The 14,475-nt window shown below is 39.6% G+C and overlaps 1 protein-coding gene across 1 annotated transcript; it reads right to left on the bottom strand.

Annotated features, from left to right (window-relative positions):
* Nucleotides 1-4,579: 4,579 nt before the first annotated feature.
* Nucleotides 4,580-13,466, bottom strand: LOC111148782 (iodothyronine deiodinase 2). The gene is given in 3 exon segments (XM_022505593.1): nt 4,580-4,602; nt 4,605-5,175; nt 13,245-13,466. Coding segments are annotated over 3 exon segments (816 nt in total).
* Between the last annotated feature and the right edge of the window lie 1,009 nt (nt 13,467-14,475).

The raw sequence follows: 14,475 nt of genomic DNA, 5'->3' as shown, positions 1-14,475 counted from the left end.
TGATGTAGTCTGGAAAAGTCTTGAGAGAATTTTTATTTATTCCCCACCCCCTTCTGTGGGCTTCTTTCATTTATGTGTTTACCTGTTTGCTTTGAGGGGTGGAAGGGGGGATAGTTTTGAGCCCAAATAGTGACTTCATTCAACATCTCCTGGGTCCTTGAAATCACCTCAGTAAATATTAAATGAACTCCATGGAGCTCCAGTGCTACTGCCCTAAATGGGCAGCAAGCCCTGAATTGCATGACCAGTCTTGTTTGGATATCTGTACATGTTTGCTTTCTATTGGTTCAGACTCACCTTAGAACAGAGCTGGGTCTCTTAGTTGAGACCTTGCCTCTGCTGCTATCCAGAACTTAAGACATTAAGAAGTAGCCCAATGTTTGCCTCATTCTAAAGTCATTCATTGATACCCAGCAGCCTTTTTCACTGGTAAGAAGTTTCTTTTCAAATTCTCTTAAATCAGTAGACCAAATTTTCAGGGCCTACCTCTCTCCAGTTAGCAACTTCCTAACTCTCCCAGGCCCTACTTCCTTCTTTCATGGAGGACCTCAAGATAGCACCAGGAGAATGCTGATCACCAAGCAGAAATTGATATTTATGCCCCGTTCTGGATGTACATGTGAAACCTAAGTTTGGATTCTATTTTTAAGATAAAGTAGAAAGTAGGGAGAAAGTTGGACTATAACTGAAAACATTTTTGCTCTGATTTTTGGCAATATCATTTTGTTTTAAGTTCCTGGAATCGGAATTCTTATTGTTAATCTCTTCTGCTGAGAGACATGACATTGGACATGTTCTGAAAACCTCTAAGTGTTGGAGAGGTTTTCATTAACCCTTCAGTGGGACAGAAATTGGTGTCTACATTTTCCCCTTTGCAATGGCCATATGATTCTAATTAAGCTAATTTTCCAAACCATCAGTCAGATTTACAGAATGGAAAGCCCTGTACATCAGTGTATTCCTTTTGCTGTGGATATAACCCACAAGACATGCTAAGAGCACCTTGTATCCAGCTGGGAATTCTCCCAAAGGCATAGATATTGTCTTTAACATGCCCTCTGGTATTTCTTGCAACAAGGCAGTACCCACACATGACCTCACCATATTTCATATTTTTTATTCAAGAGCCCAAATAGTGAAACACACTTCCAGCAAAATAAAAGACAGCAGGCTTCTCTTCTCCCCTTGGTCATAGAATAGGCATTTTCTGCTTAATGGCAGAATTTAAATCAGTAGGCCATTCAGAACTTGATATTACCAAAAATCAAAGGTACATTCTATAAACAAGGTGAAGACACAGTACCAGAGATCCAAAACATGAAAACAATAAGTCATATAAGTTAAACGACTGTCACTTTTGCTATACAAAGAACAGTTACTATTCTTCCTCTGAGGAGGTCAGTTACATTTTAATATCTGGATCAAACATTTCTACATTATTCTGTGGGCATTTCATTCACACCCATTCAAGAAAGTCATTGTTGATTCCACTAATATTTTCTCTAAGCAATAAAATAAAGTAAGTTTGAATAGTTCCAAGACATATGTCTTTCAAACACTAAAGGTTTGAGTAAATCCAGATGCTATGATAATATCTAAAATTGCTTGGAAACTATTTCAATAATAGACAAGCTAATTCAGTTTAAAAGGCTAAACTGATAGCTCCATGTAAACACAGCCTAGGGGGAGGGGATGCTTAGGTCTCAATTGCTCAAAGGAACATACTTTACGAAGTATGTTTGAACAATTGGTCAAAGGAACATACTTTATAAAGACAAGACAGGTAGGGTGGGTATTGACACTCTAATAATTTCTCTGAGCATACCAGCTAAGCACTCATTCTCCTCTACTTCAAATAATGAGTTCTTGTTACGTTCATAAAAGATGCATCACAGGAAATCATAAAAAACCATGTTGAGATAAATAGGTTACATAATTATAGGCTTATCATAACTCTGGTTAACACCAAGCCATTCTACAGACTGTAGGATTCCTGAGCTTTGTCAATTCACTGTCTTCATTGTTCCCTAACTGCCTTTCTTCCAGAAAGTCTTCTATGTTCTATTGAACATATCTTTTTCCCTGATATTCAGCCTATGCCTTTGTATATTTACTTCCACTGCTTCATTTTTCCATTGGAATATCCTCATGGAGAGGAACTGCACACACACGACCTTCTCTTTTCCTGAAACATATATAGCAACTGGGTGCTTTTTCCATCATCCTTTTTCCCAGACCACTAGCACTGCCTTAGCCAAATCTCATCCCCCCACCAGCTTCTCTAACATCCTGTTCCATTATTGTACATGTAGAGCAAAGGGGAAGTTTAAGGACAACAGGGTGGGTCCTTAACCAAGGATTGCAGGGTGCTGCAACCAAGTTTTCATTTTACTTTTCTAAGGTACCACATAATCTTGACACCAGTTTACAGATACAATTCAGTGCGGCCCAGTCGGGAGCATAACGTTTAATGACTGAGAACTCTGAAGTAATCTGTTCTCCGTGGGAGTTTCCAGAAATTTGTTAGATGTTGCCACATTTTCAAAATTTCCTTTGTTTCTTTGCGGGTGTGTTTTATAGAATTTAAGACACTGAAAAGCTTAAACATTGCTGTAAAGAAAATAATCAGTTAAAATAGTACATTAATATCTAAACAATAAACTAGTGATATGACTGATACATTGTTCCAGTCCTGTTTTGTTTCTTTGAATATACTTTTGGTTCTTACACACTCAATTCCCAACTTTTTCTTATTTCAGGCAACTAGTTCCGGAAGGTATTTTCAACTTGAGTGTTTTTCTTTTTTTTCTACAACTTTTATTTTATGATTCAATTACTAATGGAATGATCATAAGAACCTTTGATTGTACGTATCCATACAACCATATACTGTGATTTAATAGCATCCTCAAATTAACAATAAAATATTTATAATACAAAATTAATTGGTCTATTCTTTGGGGGTTATGATATTTAGATATTATATTATAGGTAAAACTATAGTGTATTTTAAAGAGAAATATGGTGTGTGTGTGTGTGTGTGTGTGTGTGTGTGTGTGTGTAGCATTATAATGAGGACAGAGGCCTTAGATTACTAGACCTCAGCTAACTGGAACAAAGGAAGATCCCAGTCCAAATTTAAATGTAAATGGGAATTCCATTTTGCCAAATTCCAAGCCACTGAGGGTTGCCTTGTATCAAAGCCTCCGAAATTATTAATGAGAATTGTCTCAAAGTAACTTTCTCTTCCTCTATTTTGTAACTGAAGAAATCTTGTTTATTTGCACTTACTATTCATTATAGTTCACCCACTCTGGGAGGAGAACAGTGCTACAGCTGAATGGCCAGGGCACCTACCTCCCACAGCAGCTGAGAATATATTTATATATATTATCAAGAGTATATTATGAAGAATGTACTCTCCAGCCCGGCATCCGTTAAGGAGACTGAGAACAAGAATGAATGGGGCCACATCAGAACTGTAGGAATGGAGAGGGACAGACCAGCACCACTGGACCTACTGGTTTTACATTTAGTCAGTATCATGCGGTATAATTCACCTGCTGAAAATATACATACCACAGACCTATTTTAGAAAGTAATTATTTCTAACAAAAAACCCTCATAATTAAAAATAATGAAGCGTGGGGTTTTTTTTTCTCCTTTCCATCCTCCTTTCTCCCTCAATTGAGGAATATATGATAAATTCATTGATTTCATATGCATATTCTCCATGCTGATTTCAATTAAGTTGCTTCTTTTTCTGGCCCATGTATGTTTTATGTTTCCATGTTTCTGTGACTAACAAATTAGTCCCATTCCCCATAGCTTTAAGGTGAAACTCTGTGAAGCCTCCTCATCTTTCTGCCTCCTGCCCCTAGCTTGTCAGTTGGATTTTCTTCTAGGGCTTTCCCCACCTGCCTAGAAAGGAACCCTCAGATTTCAGATAATCATCCTAATCCTCCAGGTAGGGATCATCCTTGATATCTGCAAATACACCTGTGAGTTCTGGGATGTTTAGACTGGCATAGAGCACCACATGGCTAGAAACTAGAACAGCAGAAACTACTCGAACATTGTTAAACAGGAAAGCCTTAACCACAAGAACTGGGCTCAAGGACTCTTTATACTTAAATATTTGGGAACTTTCCAGATGGCCTCTATCCGTGCTGAATAAAGCATAGGCAATACTCCTTATACTAATAAGGACAACAGTTCCCTAACATAGTAGTTATTCAGGTAAGTCTTTTCTTCAAGTCCCAAAGCATGCATCAGCTGTATTACTTCTTTCCCAAGGCAGAATGAATACATGTTGAAACAGCATTTCTTCCTCTCCATCTTGGGATCTTTTCATTCGGGCTTTTCGTTAGGAGGAGATGTGCTGGGGCTACTACTTAGCCAAATGCCACTGAGTGGTAAAAGGAGTATGGAGATGTTAGATGTCTATGTTCTTCTGACATGTAAATTCCTAACTTTCAGCAAGACAATGGGGCTCGGTGGAAATAGTGGATTCAGTTCTTAATTTCCTTTCCTTTACATAATTTAAAAAACAAAACAAAACTCCTTTACAATCATACCTTTAACCAGCTAATCTAGATTTCATCTTTTGCTGAAATTCTTCTCCAGCCAACGCCGGACTTCTTGAAGGTTGTAGCAGAAAGGGCCCTTTCCTCCCAGATAAGCAATTTTCTGTCTCTGCACAATACACACACGTTCAAAGGCTACCCCGTAAGCTACATTGGCATTATTGTCCATGCGGTCAGCCACAACTCGGCACTGGGGCGGCAAGGAGAAATGCTCCAGAAGCTGGTGGGCTGCTGCACATCGGTCTTCCTGGTTCCGGTGCTTCTTCACTTCAAAAGACAAAGAAGAATCACCAGGCACTGCCCAACCATCTGAAGGATGAGCCTCATCAATGTAGACCAATAGGAAGTCAGCCACTGATGAGAACTCTTCCACCAGTTTGCTGAAGGCTGGCAGCTGGCTAGTAAAAGGAGGTCAAGTGGCTGAGCCAAAGTTGACCACCAGTGGGCGCTCAGGGCTGGCAAAGTCAAGAAGGTGGCACTCGGCTCCATCAACCATCGTCACCTGGGCACCATTTCTACTGTTATCACTTCCTTCAGCATTGGAGACGTGTACCACACTGGAATTGGGGGCATCTTCACCCAGTTTCACCTAGTGGTGAAAAAAAGAAAAGAGGGAGAGAATACCATATGAAATGCATTGTCACTCCATTTCACTCTATACAAAAACAACTGGCTCTAATCAAATGTGGCATTTCCTTCATAGGATGTAATAAACCTAGATTGATTTAAGTAAAGAGACATCATGGCAGGTATTGTAGAAAAAAAACCCTAAAAAGAGTAGAAGTTTTTCATTCTGTATAGTTACTGAGATTAGTTGTTTTCATCATCAAAGGCGTCTTGGTTAACTCTCTTCAACATTACATTGACGCCGATATTCTTTCCTGCCCTTACTTTGCTGTCAATGGTTAGCACACATCATATAACAAATGATTAATTGACTTCACTTTAAAAGTTAAAAATAAATGGTCTACTTTAAGAGAAATTATCAGAGTTGTGAAATTTAGCTACCTCCTTCTGAATTCCCACTTTTGAATTCTAAAACACATGGGAAAGGCCTTTATATTCTTGCATGATGCTAATTCATTTAATTTCAACGAATGGACAACAATACCAAGGAGGTGTATTTCGGGCCAGAGGTGGGAAACCTGGGCTCTGCTATTTATTGAAATGGGCTACTCCCACTTCACCTCTTTGGTGTCTCACGTTTTCCATCTGTAAAATGGTGATAATGGTATCTGCCTTCCTTGGACAGTTATTGGGTTATAACATATAAAATAAGCTCTTGTACACTACAAATCATTGTGCGCTTATAGGTTCCACATCAAATGCCAAGTAAACATGTGAAACAGCATACTGCCTTTCTGGGAAATTCTACATTTAAAAAAAAAGATTACCCTTAAAAGTAACTTGAGCTCTTCTCAACATGATGTCCTTCCTAGAGGTTTCTCAAGCTGCTGCTTACTTTCAGGTTCCTACAACTAGAACCTCACTATTTCCATAAAACAAATGAAATCACAAAAACATGTAATTATTCCACAATTCTCTTAGTTCCTCATGTTTCATGTGTTTTTGGTTTGGTATGTTTTTCTTGTTTTTATCTAGGAAATCACAAACCATTTATTCATCTATCATGTATTCCATTAACAAGCTCCTCTGAACTATAAAATATCCAGACAGGTATAGAAGAAGGTATGCAAGAAAATTACTCTCCATGCCCCTTTGCAAGTAGTTTAGACAGTTGAACACAGACTGAAGGAAAGTTTGCGGGCCTTTGGATCTGTAAATTGATAAAAAAAAGCTGGCAACATAAAAGAACCAATTACTTCAGTTTGAATTAACACAATCGGATCTTCCCCCAGAATGGTTTAATCAAAGCCAATAACATTAGGGACAACTTACGACAGCCCAATTGATTTTTATACACTATACTTAATATTACAAAACTCTTCCAACTGGATCGACTTATTCCCTTCGTATAAATACAGCCACACATAACACTGCTAGTAATTGAAGTCACTTAGAAGGAAATTGTTAAAGACTCAACAATCCAAACTGATGTAAAATACTTAAGGGCTTTTATTCAGAAGCTTCTATCTAATGTGAATGCATAACTCATTTTAACTGTAGAGAAAGAAATAAAGAAGTTCTTCCTTTCCGTTCTGAAAAATCCTAGCGATGCAGATTTAAAACAATACGATTATTTTTTTCTAAAAAATCTTAGAATAACAACCTTCTTTCTTAGGAAAGGAAGCTGTTCCTTTCCTAAATAAGTACATTTGTTTTCCATTACTATCAGGGAGAAAGTTGCTTTATTTATATTAATTTTCTTGGTTAATTTGCAAGTTACACTAGATGGAGAAATCTAACAACCACTTTCAGCTGGTTGTTTTATACGAGGTAAAATAATACCTCACTCTTCTCTGAGGTATTAAAATACACTGACAATTTAAAGATACACATTTTAAAGGTATTATAAACCTTTTAATCTATGGGTACTTCTTGTACTTCTTTGTAGGTCTAAGTGGTGGGTAGCATTACCATTACCTTCTCGTTAGGTTTTTCCCACTTAAAATACAGGTAACAATTCTAGAAGGGCTGCTTTCAATGGTATTGTGCTGTGTTCCTCAATATACTGTGATATAAAGATCTAATGCATCCAGACCAGTCTAAACCCATGAGCTGTTGTAGTGACTTCTTGTCGAGTGAGCAACCCACGCACAGGAGAAAAATCATCTCTGGAGTGTAGACTTGTAGGTTCTTGGTAGGTGAAAACAACCATCTGCTTGTTGGAGTCATTTTAAAGACCTCTGATGCCCCGAACTCTCACCTATGCAGAACTGCTGATCTTTGCATTATTCTTGATAGTTCCAACTAAACAATCTAATCTGACGCTTCAGTCACAGGTGACTCTCATTACCTATAGTTAATTTTCTTGGAAAGTTAAAGCAGCTCCTCCTTCTTCTTGGTGACACATAGTTCAGCCACATAATTCTTTTCAAAATACAGACTAATCTACCTCAGAAAATTTCAAACAACTATAATATATTCACTCTAAAATTAAAAATTAGAAAAGGTACCAAATGCATAATGCCTATTGTGTGTGTGTGTGTGTGTGTGTGTGTGCTAGTGCTGGGGGAAGGGTTAACAATTTGTTAAGCTGAAAATTTTGTTGAATGATATCACTGAATGAATGGTAGCTGTTATAATCCTAAGAGTAGCGGTCAATAAAGAATTTTACACTTAATAATAATCTTGACCTGCAAAGAACATAACTGTGTTTGGGTGATGGATATGTTCACTGAGTCAGATAATTTGGAAATGTGAATCCTGGAGCCCTATTGTAGAGTTCTGCCATAATCAACACCAAATACTATCAATCTGTTCTTGATGATCTTGGCTGATGTGTGTACAAAGTGAAAGTAGCCAATCCTCTTTATTTTGCTAAGCAGCCATGGGACCCTACTGAAGATTGGAAGGTCATAAGCATACATCCTGTTCATGAGGGTGATTAGGTTAGAGAAAATGTGATATTAATGATAATAACAAACCTATGAAGGGGAAAAAAAAACCCCACATCCATTATTTGTGAGTCCCAAAGTGAGTACACCAGTAGTCTGCTTTTGTAAATCTCATCTACTAATTGTAAAGTTTGTTCATTTTGTTAAAACCTGCTGATGACAATTTAGGAATGATAAAGAAAAAATAAACTTTAGAAATTAAAAAAAATGAAAGTTCCCATTAACCTAAAAAAATAAATCTTTCAAAAGGACATTATTGTCCTTCCTCAATTGCCATGTGAGACCAATGTCATTTCTCATCTTTCCATTTGATCTCTGTGGCAATTAAATTCTTATTATGACCAGAGTTTCAAATGAAGAGTTTCTTGGTTTGTTCAGTTATATGCCCTGCTGAGATGGAATGGGAGAATCACCACTGTCTCCAATGATGGAAGATTCTTTGCTTTCCCCAGGAGCAAAGCATTCCTTGACAAAGAGCCAGAATGATGAAGAAAATAAAGTTCATCCCATAATAACATTTAGGCTGCAGGAAAGAAGCTCAACAAAAACAAGTTATCCCCTGGTACTCCCAAACTTTGTTTTAATTTCCCACAGTGGCACAGAAAGTCTCCTGGCCACAAGTTACCTATCATCTTAATTTCTCCTTCTTAGAGGGTTTGTGTTTGGTTTTTGTCCTTAATGAGACATATTTGCCAAAGAGGCATTCAAAAGGCATTTTTTACTCTTGCGGAAGAGTAATTAGGTCGGTACCTCTTTCCCTGCCAGCATTAGCTGCTCTAAAGAGAACCCTGCCCAGTATTTAATGCCCAAACACAAGAAACATCATTTCCACTAATTGGTCTTGAAGTTCCGATGTTCCCAAAGGGTCCCTTTATTTTGCAAGGATCAGAAAGGACATACGTAAAATGTAATACCGTCATCACTGACTTTATCTCTCTCATCTGCGCTATTACAGTTGTCCTTTCTTATGTTTGTGTAATCAACATCAACACAACACCAACAAGGGAGGTAAATAAAGGGTTGCATTTTTACAACAGGGGGCATCTCTAGGCAGAGCACAAATGTGATAGTCATATTTATAAACATGAACAAGAGTGTAAATGTATGGCATATAAAATTTGACTCCCTTGATGATGGTATTCCTTTTACTGACAGTGTTCAGTGCATGAAGAAAAGGATAATACTGCTTTAGCATGTGGACTGTGAAATGCAGGGCAAGGGAAAAAAAGAACCATTCATGAAGCAGAAGCTGGAAATAGAGCATATACTACTAACCTTGTTCCCCCACCTTCACCCCCTGGCCTGAGAAAGGGTTCTGGAGAAAATATCACCTCATCTCTTGATAGGAAGTAAGGCAAATGATAAAAATGGGGAGGTGGCAGAACAATATTTACACATCCTTCTTGCTACCCAAAGCCCTGGAATGGTTTTATCAACCATCACGAAATTTCGAATTCTTTGACATAATGACCAGACTATATCAGCGTCCTTATAAACGTGGCCAAACAATTATTAGGCAACAATTTACCCATTTACATTCAAATTGGCCAAATAAACCAGAGTTGAAGAACGAGTGAGCTACTTACTCTGAGTTCGATTCCCTTTTGGTCATTCTCTTTTTGATCTGTACCTTGAAAACAGAGCTCTGAGCTCTATCACTTCCTACTGTTTTATCCAAGTGATGGACAGCTCTAGCTGTGGCCTCCTTTCTGTTCTTTTGGGACTGTTTCTCTCCTAAAAGGGCTATTTTCCACTGTAGAAACTAGTGTCAAAAGGTCTAAGGGGAATGAAGAGGAGGAGGATGTTAGAGACCCTTCAAAACCAAAATTATATGTTCAAATGAATATGTTTTCTGTGCTACTGCAATATTAACCACTCAGAAGCTAAACTGCTTGTCAGCATCTATACTGTGTGTTTACTTTTACACTTCATTTAGATGGAAGCCAGGCTCCCAGGCACGGTAGTTTGCTTTTGGTTGCATTTTTGAGTCTTGGAGCACCAGCACAAGGATACAGTGTTAAGATGCAATGACACGGATTAGGAAAACTTAAAGAACACACTTCGGGTGTTCACCTCTGTCACGAGTTTCCGCAAGTTTCTGTAGACTTTCTTTTTCATCAACACTGTGCACAGAACTCCCTCTAACTGAGTGCAAGTTATCTTTAACGGTTTCCCTCCAAAGTTAATTTTAAAGCCCATTCAATATTTTCATGTAGAGGGTTGTTTTATTTTGTTCTGTTGATTTCCCTGTGGCTTCCTGTCGGAGCCAAATACAGGGCTAGCACTTTGACTGCACTATCTCTAAATATCTTCCCAAATATCTGACCTTCAACAAAGGGAATTAGAAAGGACATGCCTGACATATCACAGGTGCGCCAACCCCTCAGCCAGGAAAACTCTGCTTCTGCAGGTGGCAACCTCCAAATAACGCAAGTCAGGATTGTGAAATACTGTGGTGCCATCTCACACAGAGCCTCCTCCAGCGTGGCCGTAGACTGGCGGCACCCAAAGACAGTGTAGCAGAGGACAACAGCAGTCGGGGAGGTGATTCAACCTGTTTCAGAGATTCGGCGTGACCCTTAAATGCCACCAGAGCCACCACCACCTTGTCATACTGGGGAGACAGAAGGAGACCTAAAAATCAAGGCAAGCTGTGTCCACAACGTTTCTATTCTATTCACCCAATCCAGTCTTGTCTCTGGATATATGGGTTCTTGAGTTGCTTCTTCTCATGGTATCTAATATATAAGTCATAAAAAGCATACATAATAACAACAGTTGTGAACTTGGTCACTAATCAATAGAAACAATAAAGGAGAATATATAAACCATCTGCAGAAAGAAAGAAAGAAAGAAAAAAGAAAAATCACTTTTCCTTGTCAGTTTCTTGGAATATGCATCACAAAATATTGCAACACATGGAACACTATATATAAGCAAAAAAAAAAAATAATGAAGTTTATTGATGAGGCATTTGTTTTTCTCTTTTTATTCCAATAAGCTGCCTAAGAGAAGAAATACTCTCAATATTTGTGGGTAACAGCACAGCCCCCATATTTTATGTGAGATATTCATATAAGCATATATGCATATAAGTAAAATTCTCCCAAGTGGTGACTTTCATTAAAAGGCAAAGTCTATTATCTTTCAAAGAAGTAAGAGTTTAATATGCTGAGTTCAAGCCACTGGCATGGCCATTATCCAAAATCCAGATATAGATGAGGGAACATGCTAATACTGTGCCTGGCATACATGTGCATCCTCCACCCTCTTTCAAAGTCTTTACTCCCAAATCAAAACATAAGAATGTCACATTCAATGATACATTTGTGGGAATGAAATGATCATCTCGGTATCTCCCTCCCTTGACTCCCCTTTGCCCAACATACATAACAGAAAGGAGATTAATGTTTCCTATTATTATAAAGGAGCTTTCACATACTACCAAGAGCTCTTACTATTCTCTGGCCTTTAGGACAACACATGCAGACCTTCGGCAGGTGACTTTTGATAACAAAGATATGCAATATAGTAAAATGCCCCTAATTCATGAATATTTCCCTCTTGAGCACTTGTTTCATTTTCAGTGGAACAGGCTTACTCCAGATTCCTTGTGACTAGAAGTTCCTTCTATTCCTTTCCTCATGCATGGATTTATTTTTCTAGAGTTTATTGATGGAGGGCTCATTCCTGTCCCCCTCTCTGATTCTGAGTTTTCACTCTGTTTCTGAGGTGTCACTTGTCTATAATGTACCACTTCATTGGCTTCTGTATGCCTTTCAAACTCCCTTCCTGGCATCTCAGACAAGGTCTCCCAATACACTTAGGGAAAACCAAGATTGTCTACTTTGACGGCAACTTTTGCCAAGTGAGTCCACTCTTCTTAATTAAGCTCAGAGATCTTTAGGAGTCACGTGGGTAGGGGCAGGGGGACAACCAACAAAGGACCAGATCCCCTTTGCCCCTTGAGATCTGAGTTGGGGATGTCCTACCAACATCTCCAAGCAGTCAAAAGTCTGGGCTGTCAGTAAGTATTAGAAACAAAGCTCATCAACTCAGGTCTTGGGAAGCCGCCCTGAGACATGAGTTCTGCCCCTAAGTGAGGCCACTGCTCTAGAGCTCAAAACACGTGTTCTAACACTTCTGAGACAGTAACGAACCATAGACTTATCTGCTCTTTCTAGGACAACTTGTTTTACTTTTGAGAAAGCAAATGTGCTCTCCCTTACAAAGTCTGGATTTCTGACAGCTAGTTCTCAGCTTTTTTTTTTTTTTTTTTTTGGCAAATTGGTATCTAGTAACCCAGGACCGGGGACTCGGTCCCTGATAACCACTTCAAAAGGGTTCAAGTCAAATAAGTTATGGGGATGAAAAGTGCAGCATAGGGAATATAGTCAATCTTTTAATAAGTTTGTATGGTGACAGATGGTAACCACACATATCATGGTGAATATTTCTTAATGCAGATAATTGTCAAATCACCATGTTGTACACCTGTTCATTGTTTGTCAACTATCCTTCAATTATAAAAAAGTCCATGTAGAGGAGGACGCTGCCCAAAGGGCTGCTTTCATTAACTCTTACCTCTACCAGAAATGAGGGGGTTATTATGCCAAATCCCACTGGCTGTGAGCATTTTGCTACATCTTGCCAACTCTGAGGGTTCTGAGTAGCATTTTCTTTTTTTCCCTTGCCTTTCAGTGCCCACTGCTGAACCATCTTTCCTGATACACCTACGTCTTCATCAAGCGAAACATCAAAATCCCAGTTTGTGACAAGAGCAGGTAAAATGCAGCAGTCTCCCCTCCCCTGACATTTTCTGACATTTCCCCCAAATTATTTAACCGGCACAAACAGTTTCCACTTCAAAACTGCCCCAAGACATGAATGACACTTGTTAGAAAGTTACGCCTTGTTATTAAGTCACACAGAGTCATTACAGCTTCCTACCTGTCACGCCCAAATCTGACCTGCGTGACAGGTGTGGAAGGCGCAGGAAGGAGCTCCCTGGAGCATAACCACTAGGCGTCCAGGGGCAGCACCACGATCCCAGCCCAGGGCTCCCCACGGCCTGCTGCCCCTCACTGGCCAGCCCCTGCCCCTGCTGACCACGGGAGAAGCCCCTGTCGGGGCGGCTCACCTGCTTGTAGGCATCGAGGAGGAAGCTCTTCCAGATGCAGCGCATTCCCTCTGAGGTCAGCATGCGCCTCCACTCCCCGCGAGTGGACTTGGAGCGGCTCAGCAGCAGCACCACGTGCTTGAGGAGAATGACCGAGTCATAGAGTGCCAGGAAGAGGCAGTTGGAGAAAAAAACTGGCAGAATTTGCAGTGTGATCAGCAAGTCTACGCTGAGGATGCCCATCTTCTCTGCCTCCCAGTCAGTTCCCTTGTGCGCTCTGGTTCCCCTTCACCCTCTTATTTAAAAGGGGGGTGGTGATAGAGGGGGTGGGGGAGATAAAGGGGAAGGCCGGGGGGTGGGGGGAGAAGGAGAAAAACTAAATTAAAAGGAAGCCCAAGTTGTCTCTTCTTTCAAAGAAGCAGAAATGGCAAGACCAAGTCCAGTCTCTCCAGCCCAGCAGTTGGAGTGTGCCCATCAATTCATTCAATTCGGAGCTGCTGCTTTTTTTTTTTTTTTTTTTTTTTCAGGATTTAAGATGTTAAAAAAAAAAAAAGAAAGAAAAAGAAAAAGAAAAAACCACACACACAAACTGGCGCACCCGTCCCTAATCCAGTTACCCCTCTCAGAGTCGGTTAGAGACAGGCAGTTCTACTTTCATTTCCAAGCACCTATGAGACTGTGGCAGAGATTGCAAAATTTTCTTTAGCTTTTCATTGTCTCTATGTTCAGAAACGTAGCCTGTTTCTTTCTTGAATTGCCAGAGTTTTTAAAAATGTGCTTTAAGGGTAGTTTTTTTCCCCTTCTTTATACTCCGTTTTACACACACTTTCTGTTCTCCTTCTCCCAGGCTGTCTCTCTCTCCCTTCCCCAGGAGCGACTGACTCCTCTTTTCCTCACTCCCTCTGGCTTTTCCTTCGTGCTATCTGTCTGTGGTGCAAAGTGCCTCTCTCTCTGCAGCCCAGTGAGTCTCCCTGAAGCCTTTTATACATTCCCTGGCTAATTGCTGCAATAGAGAAATGAAAGCCTAATCTTGGTAAAGATCTTGACGTCATTGAGAAAGAGGGCTTTACTTTGGCCAGAACTGCAGTGAATAGAAAAGCAAAACTCGACAACTTTTTTTTTTTTTTAAAGGGGGGGGGAGTAGAGGGACAGTGGAATTTTGCTTTGTGATTTAAAGAGAGGGAGAGAGAGAAAAAAAAATTAATACCTTTGACAGTTTTCAGGAAATGCTTCCAGACTTTGGGAAAAGTAA

Source organism: Enhydra lutris, unplaced genomic scaffold (genome assembly GCF_002288905.1).
Source record: "Enhydra lutris kenyoni isolate GAN:26980312 unplaced genomic scaffold, ASM228890v2 scaffoldscaffold20, whole genome shotgun sequence".
Taxonomy (NCBI): Eukaryota; Metazoa; Chordata; class Mammalia; order Carnivora; family Mustelidae; genus Enhydra; species Enhydra lutris.
This window is presented reverse-complemented; position numbering and strand designations above follow the sequence as displayed.